The following is a 17,355-nucleotide window of genomic DNA, read 5'->3' as shown; positions in this document are numbered from 1 at the left end:
CAACGTGAGGGTAGTGTTCTGTCTCCAGGGTTGAGGAGGAGAAAACGGAGGACGCCAGTCTTCTCAGGGGGCTGTACCTCGGGAGGGAGTGCTGAGAAGGCCTGTCCTCCTCCAACTGAAAAAGACCAAGAAGAGTGGAGGAAAAGGTGTCAGGCAAAGACTTGACTCGCCCCTGGTTTGCGATGCGCATGCTGCAGACATCTTCGCTGGCGGATGGAAAATGCTTTTGCTCTATGCTGGGCTTACTTACTGTTCTGGCTCTATATATTCCCAAAGATCCTACGGACACCACCGGAGTCTGCAATTACAGTGGGTCTGCCTTGCTTTCCCCAGCCACATGAGAATGTGAACGCCACCAGGAGCATCAGACTCCTTCACATCAGTCCCCTCCTCTGGCTACTGGGAAACGTCTCTTCAGGCCACATGCCTCACCTCTCTGCTCCTCTGGCATCACTTATCTTGACATGTCATTAGGCTATTCATACCTCTTTCATACAGATAACAGTCAAACTCGGAACATACTCTGAAACCACGTGTACAAGAACACATGAAAAACCTGTTGCTAAAATAACCGTGTTTATTTAATATGGAGGGATTCTCAGGGGCTCTTTCATGAATCTTACTAAAAGTTGCTCCAGGGGTTTGCAAAAGTAACTTTTGGGGCTGTTAGTGGACTTTCCTGTTCTCATGCTTACAATGTTGACTTCCCAATACACTTCTACATTCAGTACCTGCAGGGGGAGTGTTAATGCTTCCAGTTTTGGGGAAGTGGAGGATAGGCAACACCTGGAAAAGCAGGAGGTGTGTAATTATCCTTTCAGTGATAAATTCAAAGCACAGAGCCACAGGAGGACACGAGGAGAAGATAAATTCTTAGATCCCCTTTCTACTTCTGTGATCCTGGCATGGCCAGGGAAGGGAAAGCATACTCACAGAGGTCAATGTTTGAGTTTGTATCGTGATGAGATCTCAGTGCCTAACTTCCCTCTACACAGTGAATGAAAGAGAGAGGCAGTACAGTAATGATTTCAGATTCTTTACCCTGAAAATGCTAAGCCCTTCAACGCCCTTCTACAGCTTTCTACCTGTGCTATGAAAAGAGTGCTTTCACAAGGATGAACAAACCTCCAACTCCAAAAGAGATCATTTTTTCTGGAATTACGTTTTTTCCTCTCAAATCCATCCCCTTCCTTGTGATGCATTTCTTTTTAGGAAGTCTCTGTCAGATTACAAGATGCAATTGGGAAATGTGAAAGGGCAATATTATATTTTCTTAAGCCAATACTGCTCTGCTTAGCTTACTAGAAAGATCACCCTTGTAAACAAATCCTATGAGAAGAGCTGAGCTTTATCCAGCCTCATCACTTGTCTACCACCTTCAGTATCTTTGCAGCATTTTGAGGCAGGTACCTTATCTTCCTAAGTGTCCAAGAACTACTTAGCTTGCAAAGGGGATTAAATGTGAAAAGCAAATATTCACATAGTTCTAAATGTACTGCATCTCACTGCATAGAACAGATTTGCAGATAATAATCATGTAACACTGTGACTCGGAGTATCTGAGAGAGACAAATTCTAGAGAACAACTGTAATTTCTCATAAAGGCAAGCGTCTCTTCTTTGTGTACATGGTGTAGAAATGTGGTCCTGGGTGTATTATTTGTAAGCTGCACAACTAAGTATAATGACTTTCATATTATTAGATTTTACTTTATGTTTGGGTTGCAGCATATTGTAATTATGATTTCCAATGCATACAGCATCCCAACATGGTAAAGGCTTCTCAGACCGAAAAGGATCATTCCAGCTATTCAGATGGACCTCTTGTACAGCATGGGGCCAAGGACCTTAACCACACCATAAACCTTAACCACGCCATAAAGGGGCAATGCTCCACCAGCAAGCACATTCAGGTAATGCTGCCTTGAGACTTAAGTCGAATATACACACATGCCGCATTCATTAACTGATATTCTAATGCTTAAATTACACAGTCAAAGCTGGAGGTGCTGCCCCCTTTTAATCCCTCTGTCGTTGGCAGCTACAAGCCTGCACTGCCCTCCTTCAGATCTATCCTGCTCTGTTTGGACAGGAACAGTATGACACCTCTCATGTGAAATCCCAGAAAAATGTGATGTTGATAGGGCTCAATATGTTTTAAAGAATATATTAAATGTAATTAAGAATTACTTTTGAGCTTAAGGTTTTGACTGTTGTGTCCTGTGCATTTAATATGCATACATGAGCTTTATTTCTCCTATAGAGTCATCCTTTTGCTGATCCTATATTCTTAATACATGAATGAATACAAACCCAAAATCAAAAGAGCATAAGGACAGAAGGCCAACTCTACATACATCCTTCACCATCAGCTGGCAAGCTCTTCTCATTGGGAGGGAAGCAGGAGGAGCTGTATGTCAAAGAATTGCCTCATCTACAACAGGTAAGAAGCGCAGTTCAATGGGAATTAAACTCGAGTGAGGGGCAATGCGAGTGTATCTCCTTTTCTGCAAATGCCCATTTCTCACCACTGAGAAATGGTCCCTCAGGTCGCTTTGGATTAGCTCACAGAAGATGTCGTAGAAGGGAAAGGAAACCAAGACACTTAGCACCTTTTTGTATCTCATTTCCCCTCCTGCCTTCTTACCCCAACTGACCTGTTCTGCCCAGGGTTGTAAATCTGCTGGCCTACCATCTTCTGCTTCTATCCATTGCTTGATTGCTTCAGCCCATTTTTCTCTTTCGATCTCAAAGCCAGTAAAGTGGTAGTTTTTGCCTTCTCCTCCTGCTCTCTGCTTTGGGAGTACTCTGGGAGTGCCAAGCATTTCACTCATCACTGCTCCAGGGTCTGGGGCCACAGGACCCAAAATATCATCAAGAGAAGTCCTTCTCAGCTTTCAGTGCAAATCAAACAAAATTCCTTCAGGTAACAGACCCAGGGGCAATCCCAGAGCTCTATGCCGCATAAATCAAAAAGGCATTACGGATCACCCCGAAAGTTAGAGCCCTGTCCTTGTTGTGAGACACTCTTTCTGTGTCTCTTTGCCCTGGTCTGAGGACCCATCATCACCAGCTCAAATCAATGGAGGAAGGCAGTGGCATACTGGGGCCACCAAAGCGGTTGTTCCCTGAAAAAAGAGGCCTAATATAGCACCAAGGGGGATTTTTTAAAAGTAATTCAAACTACACATCTAAGTTGGTGAGGAGATATACTTGTGCCCCTCCACACTGAGTCCTTTCTGTTCTAGATTCTGGGAGACGGGATTGCAAGACACTATGTAAACAAAACGCTCTCTGCACTCTGCAGAATATATTCAGGGATAGGTAAGGAAGAGTTAATATCTCCCAGTGTTGCCTCACTTTTTTGTGATTTTTTAGATGGAATGTTGTTTAAGTAGTCAAGTTTTAGGCAGGCAAGTTTTTTTTAAAGTTTTGCACAATGCCAATTGCACTAGCAGGAAGGGAGAATCAGAGCCAAGAAATACCCATGTGCACAGACCTACAGTAGGAAGTAGTGGCTGAAATTCATAAATGCATGAGCATTTGTGTTTCTTTACAACACAGAAGCTAGAATTAAGTTGCCATCACTGTCAAGTGTTGATAAATTTACTCAGCATATTTGAGAACTTGATAAATGTTTGAATCTTATTGCTAGGTGTGGATATAAATGCTTTTCAATAGTAACAGGAATCCTACATCAGAATTAATATGTAAACAGAAGTGCTGGTTCAAGATTTTTTTTACTTATTTTTAACTATTTATATAGCTTTATCTGCACGTTACTGCATAAACACAAGCAGAGATTGGTTACTACATTAGCAAAATACATACGAACATTAAAGTAAACTCTAAGAGCTCTGTTAAACAGTCTTGCTGCATGTTGAGCCAGTGAGCATCCCAACAGCTTGAGCCAGCTGTAACCCTCTCTGCCTAGGGTGGGAGCAGGTCAGGCCCCAGCAGTACTGATCAGTGATCAGAAACATACTGGTCAAAGTGCTCAGCATGCTGCCTTCGCTGAGCAGTGTACAGATGGAAGGGCTTGTACTGGACATCATAGTTTCATGACAGTCCTGTTTGTCTTCTGTACCAGGGCTTCCCATGAGATCTACGTTCCACTGCAGTTGCCTTGTTGTCAGCTGAAACTGGAAGACAGCTAACGCGTGAAAATATTTCAGATAGAAATTTCCCCAGGCCATTCAAAGCTCTACATAAACCTCCTCTATACTTCACTTACCCTACAGCAGCACCCACACAATTTCACCAGGACACCACCTTCCGTCACACCCACACTACAGCATCCTTCTGTATTCCGTCTGAACCCAACAAATTCAAACATCTGAACAAACAGCTGACCTCTAAATGAGGATAATCTGGGGAACTACAGGTCTGTCAACCTCCCCTCAATCCCTGGAAAGGGTGTGAAGCAAATCCTCCTGAAAGCCATTTCCAAATACATTAATGACGAGAAGGTGACAGGGAGCAGTCAGCATGGATTTATGAAGAGGAAATCATGCCTGACCAATCTGATAGTCTTTGACAATGAGATGACTGGCTCAGTGGATGAGAGGAAAGCTATACAAACTGTAAAAACTCATGTTGATGTTATTTATCTTGACTTTAGTAAGGCTTTTAACTCTGTCTTCCATAGCATTCTCATAGACAAACTGAAGAAGTAAGGACTAGATAAGCGGACAGTGAGGTGAACTGAAAACTGGCTGAACAGCTGGGCTCAGAGGGTTATGGTCAGTGGCATGAAGTCCAGCTGGAGACCAGTCACTAGTGGTGTCCCCCAGAAGTCAATATTGAGGCCAGTACTGTTTAACATCTTCATTATTGATGTAGATGACGGGACAGAGCGCACCCTCAGCAAGTCTGCAGATGATACAAAACTGGAAGGAGTGATTGATACACCAGAGGGCTGTGCTGCCATTCAGAGGGGCCTGGACAGGCTGGAGAAATGGGCCGACAGGACTCATGAAGTCCAACAAAAGTGCAAAGTCCTGCCCCGGGGAGGAACAACCCTGTGCACCAGTACAGGCTGGGGACTGACCAGCTGAAAAGCAGTTTGGCAGAGAAGGACCTGGGGGTCATGGTGGACAACAAGTTGAACATGAGCCATCAATGTGCCTTGCAGCAAAGAAGGCCAAGAGCATCCTGGGCTGTATTAAGATGCAGGTTGAGGGAGGTGATCCTTCCCCTCTATTCAGCACTGGTGAGACCATACCTGGAGTACTGTGTCCAGTTCTGGGCTACCCAGTACAAGAAAAACATGGATATCCTGGAGCGAGTCCAGTGAAGAGCCACAGGGATGATTAAGGGATTGTTGTGTCTGACATGAGGAGAGGATGAGAGCGCTGAGACTGGTTAGCCCTGAGAAGGCTCAGCGGGGATTTCATTAATGTGTATAAATACCTGACGGGAGAGAATAAAGAAGATGATGGAGCCAGACTCCTCTCAGTGGTGCCCAGTGAAAGGATAAGAGGCAATGGACACAAACTGAAACACAGGAAATTCCATTTAGACACAAAAAAATTCCTTTTTACCATGAGGGTGATCAAACACTGGAACAGGCTGCCCAGAGACAAAGGAGTCTCCATCCCTGGGGACATTCAAAATCCGACTGGACATCGTACTGAGCAACCTGCTATAGTTAACCCTGCTTTGAGCAAGGGGGTTGGACTAGATGATTTCCTGACGTTCCTGCCAACCTCAATCATTCTGGGATTCTGTGATAATCTGGAGGTCACTGTCTTTTTCCAAGTAACAAGTAATGGCTCATATACTGCGGAAACAAAGGAAAGCATCAAAGCAGGGATTACCCATTTGCTATGAGTTAGTATTCCATTGACACCAAAACACGTCCACCAATTTTAGGGAGACAAGAATGCGATCCCAAATCCATACAAGAAGGCCTATGGCCTTAGGCACGGTAGTTCTGCATTTAGTGGCATTTTTACCTATCTTAAAAGCTCAGTTCAGATTCAAAGAAGAGAAAGATTAACTCATGTACACACTATCTAGTCACAGTTTCACACAGACCCAGAGGATGCCCAGCCTGGGCTGCAGGAAACATTTGCCACTGCCAGTAGACACTGAGGCTTTCAATATTTTCATTAGGCCCTTGGACAACTGCTCTTTACCCTCATCAAAATACTGGTCCTAACAAACTGTCCCTTCATCTCTACTGTACTGAAGGAGAACAGGTTTTTGCTTTCCCTTATGCACCAAGTTATTTTTCCTTTGACAGTCAGTGGTTGGTTTTGTGACAGCAAATGGAAAAATATGAATGTCATTTCAAAGCTGTGTATATAGAGACAGCTGAAAGATCCAGACTCAGAGGAAGCACAAGCAAATCCTAGCCACTCAGACAAATCCAGTGTTGACCCAACTAAGTACAAAGCTAGGCACAGGAATAACTAGAGGGTATTTCAGAACACAAGAGCAAAGAAATAGGCAGTCTGCTGGAGAACTGAGGCTGTCTAATACATTAGCAGCAATCACCCATTATCTTTATTTAATGACAGGAAATGAATTTACTGTTTTGCCTGCTAGGATGAGGTTTTTTTTAAGTATCACTATGAATAAGCATCCTTCATACTGCATCATATCCAACTTTCCCAGTCCCTCCACATGACTGTATTACTTGTTAGGGTCAAGAAGGCCCCTCCGGCCTTCTTTGGGTATGCTAAATATATCAGTGAAGTGTCTCTGCTCGTTCTTACAGAGGGTCAGTGCATCTTGCATTGACCATCCTAATAAGGACAAGACAGAGCAAATTCACTTTGTGTTGTCAGAACTTCTATCCTTCCTGCAGATGCTGCAGCCTCATAGACCTTAGCAGGGAACACCTGCTGGCAGGCAAGGATTTGGTTTGATTCTTTTTATGTAGTTTCTTGTATCATTCATGCTTTGCTGCTGAAACTAACAGTCCTTGTTTTCTTGTATCTCTCTGGGATCCAGAGGAGAGAAAAGTCAAAGCAAGGATGGAGAGAGGATGTTCTTTTACTATGGTCCATACAGCTTTGTTACTGCCCGTGTCCTCCCCAGCCCAACAAATGCTTTGCTGCAGAATAAGCTCATGAAGGGGAGATGGAGCTATCATCTTCCAGAGGGGAACAAGCAGACTGCAAAGGTTCCTGCAGGAGGTGGGTATCACTGTATGCTGTCCCTAACATGCATGTGACCCAAGACCCAACTCTATTTGCTGAGTTTATGGATCACGTGCATGGGAGATCTTCACTAACATACAAATTTTAGCCCTTAGCAAAACCAAAATCAAAAAAACCCACTATGACTCCCTGGAAAATCGAAGTAGCTAATGAACATTTCCGTGAGTAAATACCTGATAACAACAATGCCAGTCCCTGAAGTAAGGTCAATGGTGTGTGTGTGTGCGCTGGTTACTCTGAGCTTTGTATTAGGTATTCCAAAGCAAGTTTGATTTCAGAGAGTTATTTTGTGCTCTGCATTGCACCAGGCCTGCCCAGTGCTGACAGGTGATTAGATTAGAGGGCACTCTCTTGCCATATACTGCTGTTGCTTGCTGAGAAACTAGGTGGAGAAGATTTGGTAGCAACATCTCCATACAACTAAGCAGTTACTAACAAATCACTGTGGGACAGCAATAAGAGAACTGATTAAAGATATCCACAACCAGATCTATGCTCTCCTCCTGTCCCTGTGCCAAAATGGCTGAAAAATCTTGATAACAGTATGTCCTTAGTAGGGAATAACATTACTAGTTATAGGGAGCACCTCTGAGGTGTTCACAACATTTGCAAACATTGGCAGAAAGGGTTTCACAAAAGCATCCATGCTGGAAATCACAGCTTTCTCCAGCGTAGCTGAGGTTTCCCAAGATAATGACCGTGCTACGCTAGGCAATGAGATACAGATCAGAGCAAAGGACACTCTGTTGAGGATCTTACCTGTCTCTGAGGACCAGTAGGTTCAGACTCTCGTCTCCTTTGTCGGATAGCTGGTGCTGAGTGCAGGGGGGAGTGAGCTGGACTTCCTGTCTGCTGTTCGTGTTTACTGTCAGATACTGTTTGAGAAGGTCCTTCATGTCTGTGGGAACTATCCTCCTCAGTCACAGGCTGCATACCCCGACTTCGCCCATCATGTATCTTCGGCCTGACTGCAACATCTGCCCCTAAGCGCCTTCTCTCCTCACCCTCTTCAATAGGTCTTAGTTCCTCAGGTTCCTCATCTGTGGTTCCAGAGGTGCTTGGCTCAGCACCTGGGTGAAAGTCCTTCAGCTCTGTCTCCTTATCAATGATAACCCACTCCTTGCTATCAAAGTCCTCTTCCTCTGCCAGTGGTACCGAGCGGAAAGCATTGCTGAGGGCTTCATGTTCCACCGAAGCAGACACATCCATCCTACCACTTGCCTGCCGGTCAGCTTGGCCAGTATCAATGGATAGCATCTGGGCTGGCTGGGAGGAACATACAAGCCGTGATGGAGAGCCAGGTAAATCCATTCGAGATCTATAGCCAGAACAAGACACCATTAAAAATGCATCAGGTTTGTGGTTAAAAATAGGGATCATAAGAGGGAAAACCTCTATAGTTCTTCTCACTCATTTCTTGATATGCTTCAGAAAGACAGGCTTAAATTAAAACATTTCTTTAGAACCTACCTAAAGACATTCCCCCTAAAATGCTTTAATTTCAGCATCTTTCTTTCTTGTAAATGACAGGGTAAATGACCAATTCCACCCCACAACACCAATACACTCTTCCCCTTTGGAAAGGTCTACCATTTTGTGAAAAAACCCTAAATCTACTCCCTGACTTATCAGTTTCTTTACTGGGTTCCTATAGCATCTTCAGCTCTACTGTGCTACCTCTAAGGTGGCCACTGAGGCCTCTATGGTGGCAATATGTGTTCTTTGAAGACAGCAAGAATATTTGATCTCCATTGTGCAGCAGGAATTTCACTGAAATGCTCAACAGACATAGGTGATCCCAGGAGAATTTGGGGAGCAGGAAGGATATATGGCAAATAACCTTTGACAAAGAGTATCAAGGTAGTGTAATGTTCAGTGACACAAAGTGCACAGTCTAAATAGCAACAACTTCCAGAGCCATGCGGAAATATCTTTCAAACACTCCCTAAGCCCTGATGGGCAAGACAGCCTCTCAGCTAGAAAAGCCAGTGGCAAAGAAGGTCGTAGCCAGACCCAAGATGTGTTATTCAATCCCTAATTTATTAATAGAGGGGCTCATCCACTCTCTAGTTCTTTTCGATCCTCCTTCATTTCCAAATAGTGTCTCCTTGTGACTGTCCTTCTGTCAGATCTTCTCTCAGAAGAAGGCTTGTATCTTCCCCACCTCTTTTAGAGGGTCCATTTCACCACTAAATCCTACAACTGCAGTCCATGCCCTTACTTTCAGTGGGAAGAGGAAGAGAGAGGAACAAAGTCTGTGAAGGGGGTGACCAGTAGACCAGTTGCCCTGTGTCTTGTAACACCTGCATTTCCCAGTGCACATTACTTTAAACAGATTATTTTCATTACTATTTTTGTTATTTTTGGTTTCTTGTTCTTTTCCTTGCTGTGAATTTGAGATAAGATATTCCTATAACCCTCAAAATCAGGGTTTGCCTTTTAGATGTAACACATACTTTAGGCATACAAACAAGAGCAATGCTTTATGCTGAAAAATGAATATTATTATTAATGAAAAATAATAGAATAATGAAACCCACCATATCAGAGTCTGCCAGCTAGCTCCCAGAATATGTGCATCCCAATATGTATCCTAAGAAGATACATTCTTCTCTCCCACCTAAATGACTTCGGTCACTGACAGGCCAGTCAAAAGCTCGGTGACTACTTAAATTATCTCTGATCCATCTCTTTGCCTTCACCTTGACAAATGTCTCCCCCTCCATCCTTGGAGTCCTTCCCATTCAGGGATGGGATGGGAATCCTTCCCACTAACTCTCCTTATTATCAAACATCTAGCTGCTCTGAGAGATGAGTGTCTCATCACAAAGGTCATAAACTGAGTCCACGAGTACTGACTCTTCCACCCAGAATAGACCTTTCAGTGCCACTGATTTAATGATGGGCTTGGTCTCAACTGTCAATCCTCAAGACACTATTCAAAGCAGTATCAGTAAAGAGGAGACTACAGAGGGTAAGCAAACCTTCTTTCATGTAGATCTGCTTTTCCATCAGCAGTGGAGAGGCGTTCTGACTCAGGGCTGTTCACACGGCGGTATCTTAGGGAACGCACTTGTGCAGTAGGGGACTCTGGAGGCACTCGGACAGGGGAGCTGGGGCAGACACCATTTCTCTGCTCCTCTTCTACCATGCACTGAGTCTATAAAGGATAAACACAGAGAATCTCAAAATCTGATTACAGGCATTGATTTTCCATCCTTCACCATTGCTCTGTGCTTTTGTCCAGGATACAGTTGCAGCTGCATTTTCACGATCTACACAAGCAGTGAGTGGAGAAATGGAAGGGCCCAGATGCCCTGGTAATTACTTGGTATTAAAGCAAGGTATGGATTTCAAATCAATTCAGATCTTTAAGCATCTCTACTGGGTGATCTTTGCATTCCAATTATGCGGAATAGTTGATCCAAAAGAACTAACCCTCACACACACAATCCCTAACTACTTATCCAAGATCTGCTAAGAGCCAGAGCCAAGCTGTATGAAAAAGCCCTTGTCTGTCTGTATTTGTCTAAGCAAGGTCCATGCTTTATGCTGCAAGGTGCATACTTTTACTTCTGATGAACATAATATAACTAAGCCAACTCCTAATTACCAGGGGCTTTTTAAACAATCTTGGTCCTTTAGGCAAAAGCCTCCAGGACATATACTCAACCACAAGCTGGAACATCTGTAAGAGCTTTCCACAGACCCAAGGTCAGCAATTTAGAGAAGCATGGGCCTGAACACACTCATGGATGCTGAGAGTTCATTAAGAGTTCATACTCTGTGCATTTTCTATTTTCATATGACCAGGGTGAATTTGATTTTTTTTTTAAATTTGGCAGCAGTCAAAGAAGCAGAAGTAGGTGACTGTAGCACAGCCTTCCTCTGCTTTCCACAGTGATGCTTCCTTCTAGGAGAGGAGACTTTGTTTAGGCAAAAGTGGCAAGGCAGAATGGTCCAATGCCCAGCAGTAGTCTAGGGCTTGTGTTCAACTCTGTTGTGCTGCCAGCCCTGCAGCTCAGCGGCTACGTGCAGCCTCTGTGCAGAGGTATGTAGTGAGGTGCCAGAGCAAGTTCCTAGTATGGAGAGCGTTTATCCTTTGCTGCAGCATGCCCCACATTCAGTTGATCTCTGCTAATGCCCAGAGGCTCAGAATGTAAGCAGGATTTCCAGTAAAACATTGCTGATCAAGAGAACTGCGGTTATTGGTCGGTCACACCTTTGTGTCAGTACGGTACGTACAGCAAGTCAGTGTCCATAATTTAGCACGTCTAAACCATTCAGGCTGGGTTTGGACTGCATAACTAAGCAGCCTTTACGGCTGTGGGGAGTGGAGGAGATCTTCCAGGCATTACTGCAACAGCAGAATAGATGATAGTGATTTAATGTGTAATCCATGCAGGCCAAAATACACAAGAAGGGTGGTGATAAAGAAAGAAAAAATGGGTTTGGGAGAGAAGCAGAATGCTGATGTTGTAACTGTAGGGCAATAGGCAACTTGTAAGATCCAAGAACAGAGAATTGGGGGAGGGCATGGGAGAGAAGGAAGAGGCTTATGAAAAAAACACTGAATGAGAACCTTGATCCAGCAGAAAAAGGTGAACCAGGAGGAGGATTTAGAAAGGTCAGGAACAGTAAGCAAGGAAACTGCCCTTAGCACAGAAATGGGAGAAGTGGGCCAGAAGGAGGTCTGAACTGTGTGAACAGAGAAAAAAGGATACCCTTAGAGATATACTGGGGAGAAAAATGTGGCAAGATCTGCTCATCACCTAAATATACCGAGCAAGACAGGGAGAGTCAGAGTTACTACTAGTGCTAGGAGACTGGAAGGCTAAGAATGGCAAATCTGTGAACAGCATGAGAGCAGAAGGATGTGTTACACACCAGCTGCCAAAGTCTTCTGAAAGACACAAGGGATACCTGAGATTACAAGCAGAGGTGAAGCTCTGTCCTTGCAGTCCTTTTTCTCCTTGTGGTGATTGTGATTTAAATGAAAACCAGTTCCTTCTCAAGGAACAGTCAAGACTAGAGATAACAAGCCTAGCAAAGAGAAGGGACAGGCTTCCTTTGCTTTGGAGAGCATTATGGCCTGCTTGCTCTTGTCAGAACTGAAATGCTCATTGCCATGCAGACTGCTGGCTATAAATTCCTTTGGCAGAAAACTGCCAAGAAAAAGCATATCCCTTGGCAGAAAAGTCACCTGTTGACACTGTGGTTCTTGCAGAAACCTCTCCTGCCTCTAGCTACTGTTATGACAGGGCTCATGAGAGACAGCGCTGAGTACCTAGACATGATGTACAACTAGCATGTGGAAAGGACATTAGGATTCCCTTGCACACATCTCAACCTGACTGAAAAGCATCAAGGTACCTAGTGGTTCTCAGGAACAGAAAATCAGATAGAAGTTACCAGGATTTTTTGTGTAATATGTGCCTTCAAATGAGAACTTCTGGGACTGCATATACTTAGTGTACAAAGAGACGTGAAGAAGTTATTGAATTTGGTTTATAATTCTCAATATTGGGAGAATACTTCTGGTAATATATTAGTTCCATACAGATAACATGCTGATCCACAGTATTTGCACGGGATAATTTTAAGTTAGTTGAGACGACCTTTTGTCCACTAGTAATCTTTTCTAATAAGACTAAAGATAATGGAAAGATCTGTAGGACTGAAATAAGGGCTAATTTTGTGCCAGTATAGACTGATGTGAATTCTGGTCAGGCCCAGAAGGCTGGTAGATTTAGCATATGATTAATGCTAGTCCATAAAGGTCCATTAGATGGGTTTGTCAGGCAAATCTGATATGCCCTGATAATATTACAAGTCAGTTTTATACAGGTTTCTCTGCTAACAGACAGATTCTGTAAGGTATCTGACATCATGTCATGTGACATTCTGATTTTGAAATCAGAATTGAGATCAACACAACAAATACTAAATTACTTACAATATGTAATTGAGCTAATAAATAATCTAACTGGAGGATTCTCAAACTTAATATTTAATATGGAATCATCATTCAGGTGGGATGCTTCTAAGAAATTACATGACATTTACAAGAAAGGACTGAGGAAAAGCTTAGGGATTATGAGGAAAATTATGACAGACTAAAAAGTCTAACATAATCTTTGAATATAGAAATACAAGAAGATTAAGTGATACTTTTCTCCCTCTTCACAAAGACGAAACTAGATTGCTGGCACTAGATGCACCAGCTGATCTAATTTCTAATTTCATAAGGGTGAAATTAGATGCCATTTATAGACTGTGCTACCCTTAGAAAGGAAAGTTAAAAAATTGGAAGAGAAAAATCAGAGTGCTTATGATGCAAGGTCTAGAAAAATGTGGCTTTGAAGACATCTCAGGCTGAATTTACTTGTCAAAGAGTTTAAGACACAATAAGATTTTGGCTAACAACCTCCAATACTGGAACATTTCTGATATCGTATCAGCTCCTCAAGGGCTATATAATGACATAAAGATTGTATGAAAGATTCACTCTAGCATTATTGGGTCCAAAACATCATTTGCGTAATATGAAACCTGAATTATTCCCAATGCCTTTCCCTCTAGCAAAAATTGTTGGGCATTCCCCATTTCCACAGGGAGAGGCTCTTTGGTCTGCAGTTTGTAGGATGCTACAACAGTACTTCCAGGTGGCTTTTAGCAGTCTATGAGCCCACTGCCCTAAGTCCAGCAGCCACAGGAGGTAAGTAAATGTTCTTTACTTTGCTGATGCTGATCCTGAGTTTGTTGCGATTCACATCTGTCTCTTCCCAAACTTCAGCCTCATTGAAAGCAGTGTTTGGAGCCTGGCCAAGACCTTCTGCTGGCCGGCCTGACAGGATGGGAGGAGCATTCTCTTGATCACTCAGATGTTCACCCTGCAGGACATCCTCAGTGTTCTCACGAAGCAAGTCCCCAGGTACCGGAGTGACATTAACCACCCTACAGAAGAGACAAGAAGAAAGGTAAAATTATTAATATTTAAAGAACCAGCCCTATCACGCTGTCCCACAGAAATAGCTTTTAGCATATTTCCGCATTGAACAAAACAGGCAATCCAGCGTTATCCAGGGTAGCACAACCTTAAACAGAAGCATGAGAGGATCCCAATAACATCCAGGCACAAAGACAGTGAGATGGATCAGTCAAAGTGTCTTGGGACCCTCAGTACTCAGGCTGCAAACTTCTTTAGAAGAACTCCCCAGGAGTGCCTATTATATAACGCTTAGCTTAAAAGAACCTTCCCTCTTTACATGAACCAAGGAGACTTAATAGGCTTTATAGCTTTTATCTTCTGTAATATTATTAAGGATTATTCTTATTCCTTAATGTCAGCCCCCACAAAAGCAACAAAATTGACCAAAGAGCTAAACCTCCTCAATTTTTCATTGGACTTGTTTCATTGGACACCATTGAACTTAGTGTACCTTTGGACCAGCACATGAAACACTGTGAAGGGCTGGGACATGTTTTAGGTGTGACTAGCACACACACTCTCCTGAGTTCAATATCACTAACCCACCCCACAGCAGGCCTTGCAGCAGGCACTCTCAGGGAAGCTCCAGCCATCTGCGCCATATAATATGCAAAATATAGAAAAATATGGGCTTCATCAGTCCTGGCCAAAGGTCATGCAGATCTTACTTCTCAGGACCATAATGGCCTTTGAGCCTTTCAAAAATTAACTTGTCACTGAGCTTGTTACTGAGAGTGTCCATAGTCTGACCAGCACGACAGCAATACTCACCCAAACATAGCTGCTGTTTGCCTAGTGTTTTGCTGTGGTGGAGTAGAGGTGCTAGTGGACAGCAAGATATCTGTACCAGCCTTCTCCCAGTCAAAGGCTTCATTTTCAGTAATGCCTCTTTCCTTCATGCTGTTCTCAAACACGGACATGATTAGCTAGAATAAATTTACAAGAACAAGTTATGTTAAATAACTGAGAGCGGCTTTCACAAAAAGCTAAATCATGAGTGCTAGGGCCAACAGCAGTTTATAATCTCCATCTTGTCTATGAAAGGTACCAACAAATGAAAAGCAAATGTCACAAAATCATATCAGTTGTTTCCCAGGCTGGTTTTGGCTTGGTAACTGAAATTTCTTTAATCTACAGAAGAAGTGCGCACAACATTTTGAGACTGATTTGATTAAATCACGCAGTTGGTTTCTTACTGCAACTCTAAAGCTTGAAGTTCAGCTCAGCCTTCCTGCAGATTAGACATATGCAGAATGGTACATTTGATATGCATAGTCCGAGGGCCTCCAGAGGATACAGACACAGCAGAAAAGAAGCAGTCCTAGGAAGCAGATTCATTGCACTGTCTGGCTCAAGTACAGCTTGGTCAGGAACTCAACAATATGCCTATGCATAATCTGGCCTGCCACATTTGGCTGCAGAAAAAAAATGTACAAGGGATGATATAATTTCCTTTTAAAAGATGGCAGGTATCTTTCATCCACTTCTCAAACTCCCAGTGGTTTACGCTTGTTGCTTTCTAAGAACAGACAACCATCAGAGAGAACGAAACTCCTGCCAACATTGCTCTGTGCATCAATGCGTTACCCAGGGAAATCTGATATTCTACTGTCAGAGGGAAATATCCTAGATGGTCTAGGCCAATAGGAGGTCCTGCATTTGTAATAACATTATTCAGCTAAATAATGCAGAATTGAGAGGATTTGGCTAAAGTCAATGTGAAGACAGAATATAATGACAGATAGATTTGGCTTATAGCATAGAATTAGCACTAGGTTATGAATAAAAATTACCCTGAATAAAAACCCTATGTTCTTTGCATTTAAATTCCAGTTCTGTTTATTTGCATGATCAGAAAAAATTCTGTATAAAGGCCAGGAGAGCCCACGTCTTCCTGCTACCTTCTACCAAAACTGCAGTAAAATTCCCACTTCCAGCTTTCAGTTCAGCCTTCCTCTTCCCCCATTTTGTGGTCTAGAATCAAATGATTTCAGTAGCTCACTCCCGCAATTGCACAATGTTTCACAAAGAAAAGAGAATTCCCAGAGTCGACTGTAGAAGAAATCAGACCAAGGGACAGGTAACACATCTCCAGAGAGCAGAGATGGAGCAGACATGACATGGCAGTGGTACCAGCTTCTTTGCTCTGAGAGGGCAGAGAAGGGCCGGTACTGTCTTGACATTTGAATATGATGGAGTTGTGTTTCTGCTTGTTAGCCTCATTTCACGATGTTCCCTTTCACTGCTGATGGAAACAGGACTAGTGTTGCTGCTGCTGGCAAGGAATTTCTGGTTTGCAACTGAATGTGAGCAATTAAAGGGTCACAGTCTTTTGGTACGGGCATTTCTCATTCTTCTATTTCCTCCTTTGAAAGTTCCTAACAACTCTCCAGAATTGCAAAACTGCACTGCCCCTTCCTTAGAGCATCACTTTGCAAACTGAAAAGTCAAGGAAATGAAGGCAATGGAGATCATATTTTACCTGTATTACAGCAATAGAAATCTTAGTTTTACAGGCACTCCTAAAATTGAGCTGCAACAAGGTGGTAAACCAATTCAGAAAACCCACCTGGTTAATCATGGCTACCATATGAACTACGTATGCAACGACAATTAGCACAGTGGTTACTGGTCCTGTGCTAGCAGTACCCAGAGATACATACCCATTAATAGGACCAAAAGCAAACTGCCCAATTATGGTGACCTGTTCAGTCAAGTAGAGAACTTGTCTGAGGTCTTGCCACTACCAAGTCAAAAATACCACTGCTCAAGTGGAGGCAGACCCAGCAGAGCATGAAGCAGTGAGATGAAGAGGAGTTGGGATTTGGGTGCAGTAAAGGGAGTCTACAGAATTTGCCATCCCTACCCTCTGAAAGGCATCACAAAAGAGGAAACCAAATGGATGTATCAGGTAAGAAAAAGAAGTAAGCCACCCATTGTTCCCTTCAAACAAAATGGAAAAGACTCTCAGCTTCTCCAGTTAAAACAAAATGACAACATGTTAAGAGTGATAAATACTGAACCAGCTGAAGGTTCATCCAGCCCAGTGTTTTGTCTCTAATAGTGACAATATTGTGTGTCAAGGAGAGAGTATAAGAATAGGACAACCATCCAGCAACATTTCTCTGATATTTCATCCTAGATTTCAAAGATCTGCGACTCAGAGCCAGAGGATCTCCTTATATTTAGTAACCTT

General features: G+C 43.1%; 1 protein-coding gene across 12 annotated transcripts in view; it reads right to left on the bottom strand.

Moving 5' to 3' along the window:
* TTBK1 (tau tubulin kinase 1) overlaps positions 1-17,355 on the bottom strand; it is a 125,869-nt gene that overhangs the window by 29,370 nt on the left and 79,144 nt on the right. For all 12 annotated transcript variants that reach the window (XM_026081587.1, XM_026081585.1, XM_026081588.1 and 9 more), the window contains 4 exons: positions 14,931-15,085; positions 13,906-14,125; positions 10,153-10,328; positions 7,928-8,486 (listed from right to left, as the gene is read on the bottom strand). In XM_026081587.1, the coding sequence (XP_025937372.1) occupies positions 7,928-8,486; positions 10,153-10,328; positions 13,906-14,125; positions 14,931-15,085 (1,110 nt within the window). The remainder of the gene's footprint in view (positions 1-7,927; positions 8,487-10,152; positions 10,329-13,905; positions 14,126-14,930; positions 15,086-17,355) is intronic.

This window comes from Apteryx rowi, unplaced genomic scaffold (assembly GCF_003343035.1).
Source record: "Apteryx rowi isolate R43461 unplaced genomic scaffold, aptRow1 scaffold_555, whole genome shotgun sequence".
Classification (NCBI taxonomy): domain Eukaryota; kingdom Metazoa; phylum Chordata; class Aves; order Apterygiformes; family Apterygidae; genus Apteryx; species Apteryx rowi.
Note: the sequence above shows the minus strand (reverse complement) of the source record. Positions and strands in the feature narration are given on the sequence as shown.